Source organism: Salvelinus sp. IW2-2015, linkage group LG11, assembly GCF_002910315.2.
Source record: "Salvelinus sp. IW2-2015 linkage group LG11, ASM291031v2, whole genome shotgun sequence".
Classification (NCBI taxonomy): Eukaryota; Metazoa; Chordata; class Actinopteri; order Salmoniformes; family Salmonidae; genus Salvelinus; species Salvelinus sp. IW2-2015.
Window position 1 is genome coordinate 28547138 of NC_036851.1, and position 14732 is coordinate 28561869.

At 40.6% G+C, this 14732-nt stretch overlaps 1 protein-coding gene across 1 annotated transcript in view; it reads right to left on the reverse strand.

Moving 5' to 3' along the window:
- Window positions 1-10717, reverse strand: part of LOC111970119 (guanine nucleotide-binding protein G(i) subunit alpha-2) — a 120284-nt gene extending 109567 nt beyond the window's left edge. The window contains exon 1 of the mRNA XM_070445626.1: window positions 9734-10717. Coding sequence (XP_070301727.1) covers window positions 9734-9851 — 118 coding nt within the window. The 5' untranslated portion in view covers window positions 9852-10717. The remainder of the gene's footprint in view (window positions 1-9733) is intronic.
- Window positions 10718-14732: the final 4015 nt, after the last annotated feature.

Consider the following 14732-nt stretch of genomic DNA (forward strand, 5'->3'; position numbering starts at 1 on the left):
TAGGTATGTGCGTCAAACTTTGGTACTTGGCTGGTGTAGTGTTTTCACAGCGATAGATAAGGGAGTGCACGGTCTTGGTCATAGATAGGGAAATAAGCCACATGCAAATGTCAGCTCAAGCTGTAAATCAGTTTGAGGGCAGAAATCGATGCCTGCTGTGGCATGGACAGTTGCAACTATTTCTGGCATTAGGCTTGAGGGATTTCCTCTAGGTTGTCTAGGGTTGTCCTTAGATTACTTTGATCAGTGATATGGAATTCCAAGATGTAGGCTGGTTTTACACCATTCTGCATTCTATAAATATCTATAAATATAGGCTGGTTGGATGTACTCCCAAATTCTCTAAAGCAACGTTCTCTGGCAACAGCTTTGGTGGACATTCCTGCAGTCAGCATGCCAATTGCATGCTCCCTCAAAACTTGAGACATCTGTGGCCTTTTATAGTCCCCAGCACAAGGTGCACCTGTGTGATGATCATGCTGTTTAATCAGCTTCTTGATATGCCACACCTGTCAGGTGGATGGATTATCATGATAACGAATAAATTGTTCAAAAACAGGGGTGTAAACAAATTTGTGCACAATTTTTGAAAATAAGCTTTTTGTGCGTATGGAAGTTTTGGGATCTTTTATTTCAGCTCATGAAACATGAGACCAACACTTTACATGTTGCATGTATATTTTTGTTCAATGTAGATACCCTGGCCTCTTAAGAGCCCATAGAGAGCCCATGAATCCACATTATTTACAGCACAGAGGTTTACCTGATGGGTTGGTGAGGTCAGACAGTGCTGCAGGTCAACTGCTCAGGGTTAGTCCATTTAATAATAAGTCCATTTCAAAGCCCCAACTGGATCATTAGGTTTCCTTAGAAATCAATTACTTACAGCAGTGGTTCTCAAACTTTTAAAACTCCCCAAAAAGGAATTGTTCAAAGCTTGTGACCCCCTACTCAAGCAAATGGAAGCACACACAACTGTAGCCTGTCTTTACAGCCGTAAATAGTGATGCATTTTCAAAATGCAAGATACAGAAATAAACTGTGTTTTACACCTGCATTTTAGCAGAAAGCCATCCATGTTAACAGCCAATATCAACTAGGGATATCATGCTACGTCTCTGGAGTCCAGAGCAAGCAGGAGATTAAGAGATCAGACTAAGATCATTTTATTCGTCAATTGTACACGAGGGCCAACTGAAATCTGACTTCTGCTTTTAACCTAAACCCTACAAAAGACACACATACATACACTTTTTTTTTGAGAGGTGCCAGTGGAGCTTCTGTTGTGAGGGGTTAAGTGCCTTGCTCAAGGGCACAATGGCAGGCAATCGTATCTAGGATTTGATATCAGCAACCCTTCGGTTGCCAGCTCAGTTCACACCAGATTTTTCACATCGGACCCGGGATTCGAACTCACAACCCTCCAGTTGATGGCTCACCTCTCTAACAGCTAGGTTACCTGCCGCAGTGTGATGTAATAGCTATCTTTAGAAATAGCCAGTAGCCACCCAAACTAGGTCTATCTGAAATATGAAAAATGATCAATGAAATCACCTGGTAGCCTATTGTTCTGGCACAGATGTGTCCGTTGCAGATTACTAAACTGGATAAAATGAAACAAGTGCTTTTTAGTCACTAATTGGGATATTCACACCCGCCTTTGCATGCCAATGCTGGTGACTGGTCATTGGTCTAAAGTCAAGACGCACAACTTTTTGGTTCTGAAGCAGAGATTGGATGTTTTGAGACAAGAATTTGGTGCAATAGCATAGGCCTATGTTAGTAACCAGATCGAATTGGCAAAGCTATAAATATAAAATACAAATGGTATGTATGTAACGTTAGCCTACTATCATGTCTTTTCTTCCAATCAGAAAGCCTCAGAAACCCAGAGATGTTGTGAAAGGCTGGATACAAATAGGAAGAGAGAATGAATGCTGACTTGGTGTCATGTGTTTTTTCCCTGTCTGTGGGCAGGAGAGTCAGGGCTGGGGAGGAAGAGAGAAGTAATTGCTGCTTGAAGCAAGCTTACGTCAGATGTCCCTCTTTCTTGAGCAGCAACGGTGATCTGTAAAAAAAAGCTCAGCACCAGTGCATACTCACATCTCTAAAACATGAATGATCAGCGCTGCATCATAAATTGAGTCCCATCACCACAGCACTCGCACACTGAACAGAAGGCCTGATATATTTGGCCAAGAAGCACAAAAGCCTGGTCAAGTTAGTTTCAGGCCTTATGGTATACTATAACTAATGAGCACTGAGTCATGTAATGTCGTTGCCCCACCTTTCCATCTGTAGCCAATTATGTGACCCCTAGGACTGTGACTAAAAAAGGCAGAGGCAATACAGTATAGCAACCTTACATTGTTACTATTAGTTGCCATGTTAACGTGTATCATGTCATAAAAGTAACAATCCTTTCATTACCAATGGAAAAAAATAACAGGGCTGCCATATCAGTTGTTTTTCCAACTCTAAATTCCTCGTCCATAGTCAAATAAAACAACTTTTGTAATTTCCTGTAAAGAAACCATCCTTTGTTTCTGCCTTGCTTCATTTATCATATCATCCCTGTCAAGCAGACAGCTGGGGAGGAACGTGGATGTACACAGTACACAATTTCAGACCTGCATCTTTCTCTGACGTACACAAACACACACTTTGTAACCATTCTTGAGCATTAAATACACATGACATAACATCACTTACTATTCCCTGCCCCCCATATTGTGTGGGCATGCAACCATGTGTCTGTATTTTTACATAAATGCATGGCTAAGCATGCCTATAAGCAATGTGTTTGTGTGCGTGTGTGCGCGAGTGTGCGAGTGATATATATAAATAAGAGAGAGAGAAACGTGTTTGTGTCTACAGTCAAGCCAGTGAATTGTACAGACATGTTCACGAAGACCAAGCTGCCGCTCTCACACACAGTTTAAGGGAGAGGAAGAAGCTGTCAAGGGAAATGTCCATCCCAGTTGAACTGAAAATGTGAGGTTAGAAAAATCGAAGTACAAGAAAAATAAACAGAGAGAGAATGACAGAATTCACAGAGGCTCATGTTGCTGGAGGGAGGAGATTGAACGTCAATCAAAGTCCAAAATCTGAAGGGAAGTCATTAAATGTGTGCTTCCTGTTAATGAACACTGGAGCCTTGAGGAGGCATAAACTCCTCTCTGTTGCATTAAATCAAGCATGCGAACACCCATGTCACAGCTGAGGTTCTTTAGTAACGTAGTAGTGTCTGGTTAGCGCTCCCTGCTTCCTCCACAGCCCTTACTCCCAGTTCTGGGAAAAAAGAGATCCATCATTTTGTTCTATCTGCCATAGGTTCAAAAATAGCAGCTGGCTCCATCCATCTCCAGCCCCACAGCACTGCTAATCTCAAAAAGGTTGCTTTAGGGGAGGGGAAGGGAGAGGGGGACGGGGGGGGGGGGGGGGTAGTAGTTCAGAAGACACGTATCATGGGCAGACAGTCGGGAAGAGGTTTCTCCCTGGCGTCTTCAAGCAAACAGGCTTATCTCAGCTGTTCTGCAAGTTACCACGGCAGCAGATGTGGGAACTAAAAGGGCTTCTTGGAGGGAGACGAGATGTTGCACTTCTGAGAGGATGCCACACTTATTCCACACTGACAGGCCGACTGCATACTGACTTTAGTTTACAAGTCCAAGCCGGGAATGAGGGAGGGAATGTGTGATTGTAACCTGTCAAGAATTGATCCAACACACTTTATCCTGCAGACTCCTCCAACGATATCTCTTGAATAAAGACAATGCAACCGTACGTACTTTAGGGCCGGGTTTCAATCTGATCGCACTTTGTCGGCAATGCACCTTTTAAAAAGGCAATGTTCCCGCGTTCACAGAGATCGCATTCATGGTAAACGTTGCATATGTCGGCTCAATCAGAAATTACCTTTAAATCCTGCATTGTCCACAAAGCAAAATTGGATCGAATCCCAGCCTAGAACTCTATTTGATCAGATCCAGTACCTCATATTTGGGATTAAGTCAGATATAGCATTCTTCCTCTACAGCTAGAATGGATGTTTAAATTAACATTTAGCTAAGCTACTTTTTTTTAACATTGTACACATTGCTTTGTTAAAAGCATTCATCCAAAGAACACAGTAAGTGTGTTTAATAATACAATTAACAGGGCCCTTGACCATGATCCCCCTGAAGTGATTCAATCTCAAATCTGCTAAATATTCACCTCTCTAATCTCACATGGTGCAACAGATTTTTACATTGGATAAAAATACAGACTCAGAGCTAGAAAATGTAATGTCATATACTACAGTTGAGTATATGATATACCACTGCGTGTGTGCGAGACTGTGTGCGTGCGAGACTGCGCGCGAGACGGCGTGCGTACGTGCGAGACCGCGTGTCTGTAGGTCAGTCTGCATGTGTGTCTGTAGGTCTGCGTGTGTGTGTGTCTGTGGGTGTGTGTCTGCGGGTACGCGCCTGTGTCTGTGTCTATCTTTGGGTCTGCATGTGTGTCTGTCTGTGGGTCTGCGCGTGTGTTAGGGCTATAGTCAGTGCTGGGAACAGTGGGAGCACTGAGGCCTCTGTACAAACAGCAGCCCACTCAGTCATAATCAGGGCAGTCATTTTCATCCAGGCACACACAGCCATGTCTTATTCAACAGCACTGTTGCCCATGCCCTGTGGCAGTTAGCCACACATCCATCAACACATCCACCAACCATTAATGGACTGATTTGACACAAGGTTCATATCTAGATTATATGTAATTTATAAACATGGTTACAAATAGTTGTTGAAATCTATGAATTCATAGAGGGCGGGATCCCATCTGTGATGATGGTCCTATGATCTAAAGACATGCCTTATATCAATAATAAGACATTGCAAACGGTTCATGTTTATGATAAGCACATACGCTACCGTTCAAAAGTTTGGGGTCACTTAGAAATGTCCTTGTTTTCGAAAAAAAAAGCACATTTTTTGACCATTAACATAAAATTTATCAGAAATACAGTGTAGACATTGTTAATGTTGTAAATGACTATTGTAGCTGGAAACAGCTGATTTTTTATGGAATATCTACATAGGCGTACAGAGGCCCATTATCAGCAACCATCTGTGTTCCAATGGCATGTTGTGTAGCTAATCCAAGTTTATCATTTTAAAAGGCTAATTGATCATAAGAAAACACTTTTGAAAACCTTTATGTTAGCACAGCTGAAAACTGTTGTGCTGATTTAAAGAAGCAATAAAACTGGCCTTTAGACTAGTTGAGTATCTGGAGCATCAACATTTGTGGATTCGATTACAGGCTCAAAATGGCCAGAAACAAAAGACCTTTCTTCTGAAACTCGTCAGTCTATTCTTGTTCTGAGAAATGAAGGCTATTCCATGCGAGAAATGTCCAAGAAACTGAAGACCTCGTACAACGCTGTGTACTACTCCCCTCACAGAACAGCTCAAACTGGCTCTAACCAGAATATAAAGAGGAGTGGGAGGCCCCGGTGCACAACTGAGCAAGAGGACAAGTACATTAAAGTGTCTAGTTTGAGAAATAGTCCTTAACTGGCAGCTTCATTAAATAGGACACGCAAAACACCAGTCTCAACGTCAACAGTGAAGAGACGACACCGGGATGCTGGCCTTCTGTTTAAATTTTTTTATTTCACCTTTATTTAACCAGGTAGGCTAGTTGAGAACAAGTTCTCATTTACAACTGCGACCTGGCCAAGATAAAGCATAGCAGTGTGAACAGACAACAACACAGAGTTACACATGGAGTAAACAATAAACACAAGTCAATAACACAGTAGGAAAAAAAACTAAATGAGTCTATATACATTGTGTGCAAAAGGCATGAGGTAGGCAATAAATAGGCCATAGGAGCGAATAATTACAATTTAGCAGATTAACACTGGAGTGATAAATCATCAGATGATCATGAGCAAGTAGAGATACTGGTGTGCAAAAGAGCAGAAAAATAAATAAATAAAAACAGTAAGGGGATGAGGTAGGTAAATTGGGTGGGCTGTTTACAGATGKACTATGTACAGCTGCAGCGATCGGTTAGCTGCTCAGATAGCAGATGTTTAAAGTTGGTGAGGGAAATAAAAGTCTCCAACTTCAGCGATTTTTGCAATTCGTACGCCTATGTAGATATTCCATATAAATAATTTGCCGTTTCCAGCTACAATAGTCATTTACAAGATTAGCAATGTCTACACTGTATTTCTGATCAATTTGATGTTATTTTAATGGACAATTTTTTTTGCTTTTCTTTCAAAAACAATGACATTTTTAAGTGACCCCAAACTTTGAACGGTAGTGTATATTTATTAATGGTATAACGTGGGGTTAGCGATGTCCTTTTGGTCAATTATTACCTGATATTTCCTCACTGATTGTAGAGGGTTGTCTGTTCATTTCCTGTTCAGAGAATTGACGGGCAATGCGATGCGTTCAAGAGCGAAATAGTTAATCAGGGTACGGGAGAGCAGAAGTTTCTTATCCCGTGTGGACGTACATGTTCACATTCCAGATAGTATTTATGCTAAAGCATGTGTGCACCGCTTTGAAGTGTATGCGGATGATAATATCTATTTCAATGACCTGAACATGGGACTGTTGTAATATAGCATATATGTTCATTGTTCATATTGTCATGTATTCTCATTGGTCAGACGGCTTTCTTTAAAAAAAAAAGTTATTATTTAAAAAAAAGAGTATGTGACTTTACGTCTCTATGTTTGGTTGAAAATGGGAAAGTTGAAGAAGAATACAGTGGGACCACCCCTTGTTTCTAGTTTACTGCTAAACAACATGCCAGGATGCCTCTTACTTCAGCGTTCAGTTCCCAGGAAGCATTTTGAGTTATACGCTTCTTTTCTGGGGGTCATGCCAGTCACCATCCACCAACATGTTAACAGAGTATTTTGTTTTGGCTCAAGCACATGATTTGGTCGACTGTTTGGGCTCCAGCCTATTCAAAACATTCCCAACAGGAGCCCTGTGTTTCTGTCAAAACAATACAGAGAAAGGGAGCAAAGTACACAGCAAGCAAGACTTCACTGTTCAGCATGGGGGGTTGTGAGGGTGGCTATGATATGACCTCTGTCAAAAACCTCTCAGAGCAGAGTCATGCAAAAGTTGACTCAAGAGAGGATCCAAATGACTGTCTTCCACGACAGTCCCTACTCTGTCACGCTCAGGAAAGTCCTCTAAGAAGGAGATAACGGAGGTCAAGTCCTTTCAACAGCAAACACACCCACTCACTTATCGTTAATGAAATATTTTATTACAGTGCCCCAAGGTGGYCACAGCTTTATTTCACTCTGCTATTCCCGAAGCACCTGACCTACAACCACCAAAGTCACTGTCAATAAGCTTTGACACACAACTATTAACCATGCGGCTCACATTGATTGCAACAAGTGGGGGTGTTATGTGTTAGAGAGGCAACTAAAACAGATCAATGGTACAGACAACATTACAAAATCTTGCCTAAACTAAAGTGACTTATAAATGGTTCAATTCTCTGACTTAGTGAGCACTTTACAGACTGCAATACTGTAAGCCAGAGTCTATTGCTTGCTGTTAATCATTAATTAATAGGACCAACATAGACAACATAAGGTGAATGATCTGCCATTGCTTGGAGAGGTCTGAAAACCTCATTATGGATGTAATAGCTTCGTCATTAATAGGCACAGCTGGAGAGCTATGAAAGCAATTTAGAATATTCTCTTCATTAGTTTAAAATGTTGAGGGGAGGCCAGACCTTATGGGGTCGTTCCACCTCAAAAACCACAAGAAAGAGTATTTCAACACCCACCACCTCAGATTAGCAATCCTGCAACATAATTTTGTTGAATATAATTTGATCTCTGAGAAATTAAGCTAATTGATTGCACACATTTTTTTTCATTTTAATTTATAGGATTAACATCATATTTAATAAATTAGTACCTAACATCCGATTTGGACCAAACTTTTTTTTTCTAACAACGAGTTAGACGACTAACAACGAATCCCCCAAAATACCACCCCAAGAACAAGTATACTGTTCTTAGTATTTGTGGCACAAATCCAATGCAATTCAATGGTACCTATATTAGAATTTTTACTCTTCATGTCCAAATCATCCTAAAGTATCTACAAATGTATTGTGTAGCTCAATTATCTTACCTATAGATTATTTGGATATGAAGCGCAAAAAGGCTTATATAGGTACAAATGACTAGTGCCACAATTGCTTTTTTTTTTTTTTTTAAGCATTTGAAACAGTGGCCAGGTAAACAAAACCAAAGCATTGGTTGCCATCATACCTGCTCCATAAAATGCTTACAGGGTAAGAAAATAAATATGTAATTTTGGTTAAATATCCCTATGATCACCATAATAGCAGGAAAAGCACCATCTAGTGGTCAGAACCTGGTAATATCAAGATGTAGGATGGGACATAAACCTAACAACTTCAATGAATAATTTCTCTGAACAGGAGGGGAAAAAACTAACAAATTCACTGAGAATACATTATATTGGATTAATAAAAATACACAGAGCCGCAGCCCCATACTACTTCCCTACAAAAAAAAGATGGCAGTTTTGAAACTGCAGTAAAAGTGCAGTAACTGCAGTCGACAGTGGTATTTTGGACACAGTAATTGCAAAATATCTGCTGCATACTACATTTGAACTGCAGTTATACTGCAAAATTACTGCAGTAAAAAAAACTTTGGACACAGTATTTGCATCATACTGCAGTTATAATGCACTCTAACTGCAGTTCTACTGAAAGCAATCTTTTTTTCGTGAGGGTTGTCAGACAGAGAACTGATACTATATACTCGTTGTTGGGGTGGGATGTCCATATATATATATATATATATTCCTCATTTCTTGCTCATTGTTAGAAAAAACTTCGGTCCAAATCAGATGTTAGGTACTATAAATTACTGAAAATTATATACATTTTATAAATTAAAATGGCCAATTTGGATGCAAGCAATTAGCGCAATTTCTCAGAGATCAGATTATATTTCATCAAAATAATGTTGCCAGAAGGCTTATTTTATCTGTTTCTAACTACAGAAACGATTTCAGAACAATCTGAGTTGGTGGTGTCATGGTTTGCTGAAATTACATGGAACGATCCAGTTGTTAGTTGTAGGCTAGTGATTGATTACACTTTTAGGCAATATTATGGGAATCAATCAGCAAACACTTTTTTTTGAAGGCATTTTATGATCGGATAGTTTGTATTGCCTTCTACTTGAGTGTAATTAAACATTGACGTAGCCTGTTGTGCGTTGACAGCAAGTTTTCTGTTTTGAATACTTAAGTTAAGACAATTCCAGCGGTGAGAGGCAATCCTCTGATTCTAAATCCATTCAATGAAGATTCGCATGAACGTTGCATTGTATCCAGCTTTACGATCGTGAACTGGCAATCTAATTTGTTGCAATGTTGCGAGACATAGAGGAAATGATTCATGGTAAAAGCTTTGAGGTAGAGTGTGTGTGTGACGAGGAGTAGGCTAGGTAAACTCACGAATCTCCCTCATTAGCCATTTTGATGTAGCTACATGACCGAGATTTTGTCCAATTTCAGTGGAGGTTCTCTAGCCTCCAGTGCACAACTGGAACAGATTAATCAGAACCAGTCAACATAAATCTGAGCCTGCGCTGCTGCTTCTGTTATAAATCAGGACAAGGAATATAATGTTTGGTGGTACATACCCAAAAGGAGCAGTTTCACTTCTCTCGCCGCTTTCTCTCCATCTTCTCGAAGGTTTTTGTCAATCATTTTGGACCTCTCGGCCGCGGCTTTATCTTCCTGACTCACTGTACACCCCATGGTTCCAAGTGCACGCTTCAGGACTGCTGTTTATCGGGACGATATCACACAAAAATGATGTAGCCTAATTAGGGCTCTATTCCTGTGAGTGTTTATTTTTTTAAATAGTTCCCAGTCCAGTGTTGTGAGGTTGAGAAATGCAACTTCCCCTTTGAGAAATACGACTGGAAAATAAGTTTGATTCACCCACAAACCAGCATTCAAATGAATTCACTTTTCTATTCCAGATGTTTCCTCGTTTGTAAGCCAAGTTTAAGGCCTATTTTTGAAAATCAAGTGACATTCTATCCAAGCCGACACAAAAATGTCATTTGTTTGTCATTACGAGGACACAAACTTTGAGTAACAACAATTTATTTTGAGGGCGCGTCAATAAAATCAGTTAAGTTCACGTTTTAGACCAAGAAAAAGGGTCACGGAACCTCCGCAAAAGTATTCCAGCTGTGAAGACGGCGGAGTAGATCGATTTCCGATGCCAATTTGCAATGAACCAAAATTCAATAAACCACTGTGACGCTGAGCTATGTTAGTCCTCTTCCTCTGAGTTATAATTTAGTCGTTCAGTGTGTGAGTGATGTTATGCACTATTCTCTTCGTTAAGATTTATCACGTTAAAAACCACACCCGTAGCAGCTGTGAAGTTCCTCTCTGCCCAACAAACCGAAGACAGTTCAGTCACCTCCCAAGTCAGCAAAGTGCCAGGGTTTCCACTAGATAACACAGCCACAAAGTAATGCTAAAAATGTGATTTTTGTCTTAATTTAAATGTAGGGATAGGCATACGATTAGCCATGTGATTAAGGTTAGTGTTAAGATTGGGGTTAGGTTTAAAATCAGATTTTAAGAAGAAACATTGTAGAAAAAGGCGGGGTTTATGACTTTGTGGCTGTATTAACTAGTGACGACCCAGTGCGAATCGCCCACCTACATTGCTTCATGGGAAATGTAGTGTTTCATGAAATTGTCGTCAGTGATACATTTAAAACATGATTAATACAGTATTAATACAATATCTAATTTACTCATTCATCTAATTGAATTGATCATAGCCTATTCGTTATTGCCAATTACATTTCGCTCATGTCAATGCATAGTATAAGGCCAATTTCATTAGGGTGAAAGTTTCTACAAGGACAAATCGATTGAGTTAGTCTTGAAAACATAATACATTATTGTAGGGGAAATCAAATTAAACTAGTGATTCAAGGCTTTATAACAAGTAAAACATTTTATGGACTCTTTAGACGCACATTGTTAGGTCTACCTAACAAGTCTTTTCAGTGGAGTATTTACACTAAACAAAAATATAAATGCAACATGTAAGGTGTTGGTCCCATGTTTCATGAGCTGAAATAAAAGATCCCAGAAATGTTCCATACGCACAACAATCTTATTTCTCTCAACTTTAGTGCACACATTTCTTTACATCCCTGTTAGTGAGCATTTCTCCTTTGCCAAGATAATCCATCCACTTGACAGGTGTGGCATATCAAGAAGTTGATTAAGCAGCATGATCATGACACATGACACACCTTGTGCTGGGGACAAAAATGTGCAGTTTTGTCCCACAACACAATGCCACAGATGTCTCAAGCTTTGAGGGAGCGTACAATTGGCATGCTGACTGCAGGAATGTCCACCAGAGCTGTTGCCAGACAATTGAATGTTTATTCCTCAACCCTAAGCCGCCTCAAACGTCTTTTTTGAGAACTTGGCAGTACGTCCAACTGTCCTCACAACCACAGACCACGTGTGTGGCGTCATGTGGGCGAGCGGTTTGCTGATGTCAACGTTATGAACAGAGTGCCCCATGGTGACGGTGAGGTTATGGGATGGGAAGGCATAAACTATTAACAACAAACACAATTGCATTTTATCGATGGCAATTTGAATGCACAGAGATACCGTGCCATTCATCCGCCACCATTAACTGATGTTTCAACATGATCATGCAGAGCCCCATGTTGCAAGGATCTGTTCAAAATTCCTGGAAGCTGAAAATGTCCAAGTTCTTCCATGACCTGCATACTCACCAGACATGTCACCATGTTTGGGATGCTCTGGATCAATGTGTATGACAGCGTGTTCCAGTTCCCACCAATATCCAGCAACTTCACACAGCCATTGAAGTGGAGTGAAACAACATTCCTCAGGCCAAAATCAACAGCCTGATCAACTCTATGCGAAGGAGATATGTCACACTGCATGAGGCAAATGGTGGTCACACCAGATACTAACTGGTTATCTGATCCACGCCCCTACCTTGTTTTTTAAAGGTATCTGTAACCAACAGATGTAATGAAATCCATAGATTAGGCCCGAATGAATGTATTTCAATTGACTGATTTCCTTATATGAACTGTAACTCCGTAAAATCTTTAGCTATATTTAGCTAAATCAATTAGCTATATTCTACACTGGTGTATGCCTACTGGTCAGGTGACTCCATTTCCTCTTAGCTAACTGATACGGCAGGTACTGTATCTGAATGTGAGTGAAACATATTTCTGCACACAGGTCTTTGACTAAAGGAATATCAAATCAAATCAAATTTATTTATAAAGCCCTTCTTACATCAGCTGATGTCACAAAGTGCTGTACAGAAACCCCGCCTAAAACCCCAAACAGAAGCACGGTGGCTAGGAAAAACTCCCTAGAAAGGCCAGAACCTAGGAAGAAACCTAGAGAGGAACCAGGCTATGAGGGGTGGCCAGTCCTCTTCTGGCTGTGCCGGGTGGAGATTATAACAGAACATGGCCAGGATGTTCTAACGTTCATAGATGACCAGCAGGGTCAAATAATAATAATCACATTGGTTGTAGAGGGTGCAACAGGTCAGCACCTCAGGAGTAAATGTCAGTTRGCTTTTCATAGCCGATCATTCAGAGTATCTCTGCCGCTCCTACTGTCTCTAGAGAGTTGAAAACAGCAGGTCTGGGACAGGTAGCACGTTCGGTGAACAGGTTAGGGTTCCATAGCCGCAGGCAGAACAGTTGAAACTGGAGCAGACCCCTCCTAGGGAGGCATGGAAGAGCACCAGTAAGCCAGTGACTCAGCCCCTGTTATAGGGTTAGAGGCAGAGAATCCCAGTGGAGAGAGGGGAACCGGCCAGACAGAGACAGTAAGGGCGGTTGGTTGTTCCAGTGCCTTTCGGTTCACCTCCACACTCCTGGGCCAGACTACACTCAATCATAGGATCTACTGAAGAGATGAGTCTTCAATAAAGACTTAAAGGTTGAGACCGAGTCTGCGTCTCTCACATGGGTAGGCAGACCATTCCATAAAAATGCAGCTCTATAGGAGAAAGCCCTGCCTCCAGCTGTTTGCTTAGAAATTCTAGGGACAGTAAGGAGGCCTGCGTCTTGTGACTGTAGCGTACGTGTAGGTATGTACGGCAGGACCAAATCGGAAAGATAGGTAGGAGCAAGCCCATGTCATGTTTTGTAGGTTGGCAGTAAAACCTTGAAATCAGCCCTTGCCTTAACAAGAAGCTAGTGTAGAGGCTAGCACTGGAGTAATATGATACATTTGTGTATAGCACTAACTGAAGTTTATTTAGTGCTTTAACCGGGTAGCTGGAAAGTAGAGCATTGCAGTAATCTAACCTAGAAGTGACAAAAGATGACAGTTCACGAGCTCTCTTCAGCAGAGGTGGTAAAGTGCCTGTGCTGGCTTGTTGTCAGCAGACATGTCATGTGAGCTTAAACACAGCAGCGTACACTCATTAATCCCCAAGGCCCCTTTTCAAAGTTAATTACATTTCAGTATTGAACATCTCTGGAGTAGAGAAATGAACGCATTAGAGTTGGACAGAATAAGGGAAACACACATCTTGTGCAGATTTACAGTGCCTTCAGAAAGTATTCATACCTCTTGACTTATTCCACATTTTGTTGTGTTACAGCCTGAATTCAAAATGGATTAAATCCATTTTATTTCTCGCCCATCTACACACAATACCCCATAATGACAAATTGAAAACATGTTGGCAAATGTATTTAAAATGAAATACAAAATATATAATTTACATAAGTATTCACAGTCCTGAGTCAATACTTCTGAGTATTTCTGTGTATGTTTCTAAGTCTCTAATGATGTTGCAACATTTGCCCATTATTCTTTTCAAAAATTTTCAATTTCTATCAAATTGGTGGTTGATCATTGCTAGAAAAACATTTTCTGGTCTTGCCATACATTTTCAAGTAGATTTAAGTCAAAAATGTAACTCGGCCACTCGGGAACATTCACTGTCTTCTTGGTAAGCAAATCCAGTGTGGATTTGGCCTTGTGTTTTAGGTTATTGTCCTGCTGAAAGGTTACTTAATCGCCCAGTGTCTGGTGTAAAGTAGACTGAACCAGGGTTTCCTCTAGGATTTTGTCCGTGCTTAGCTCCATTCCATGTATTTTTTAACCTGAAACACTCCCCAGTCCTTAACGATTACAAGCATACCCATAACATGCAGCCTCCACTATGCTTGAAATTATCGAGAGTGGTACTCAGCAATGTGTTGTATTGGATTTGCCCCAAACATAACAATTTGTATTCAGGACAAAAAGTTAATGTCTTTGCCACATTTGTTGCAGTATTACTTTAGTGCCTTTTTGCGAACAGGATGCATGTTTGGGAATATTTGTATTCTGTACATACTTCCTTCTTTTCACTCGGTGAATTAGGTTAGTATAGTGGAGTAACCACACTGTTGTTGATCCATCCTCAGTTTTCTCCTAATCACAACCATTAAACTCTGTAACTGTTTTAAAATCCCCATTGGCCTCATGGTGAAATCCCTGAGCGGTTTCCTTCCTCTCCGGCACCTGAGTTAGTGTATTGATACACCATCCAAAGTGTAATTAATAACTTCACCATGCTCAAAGGGATAT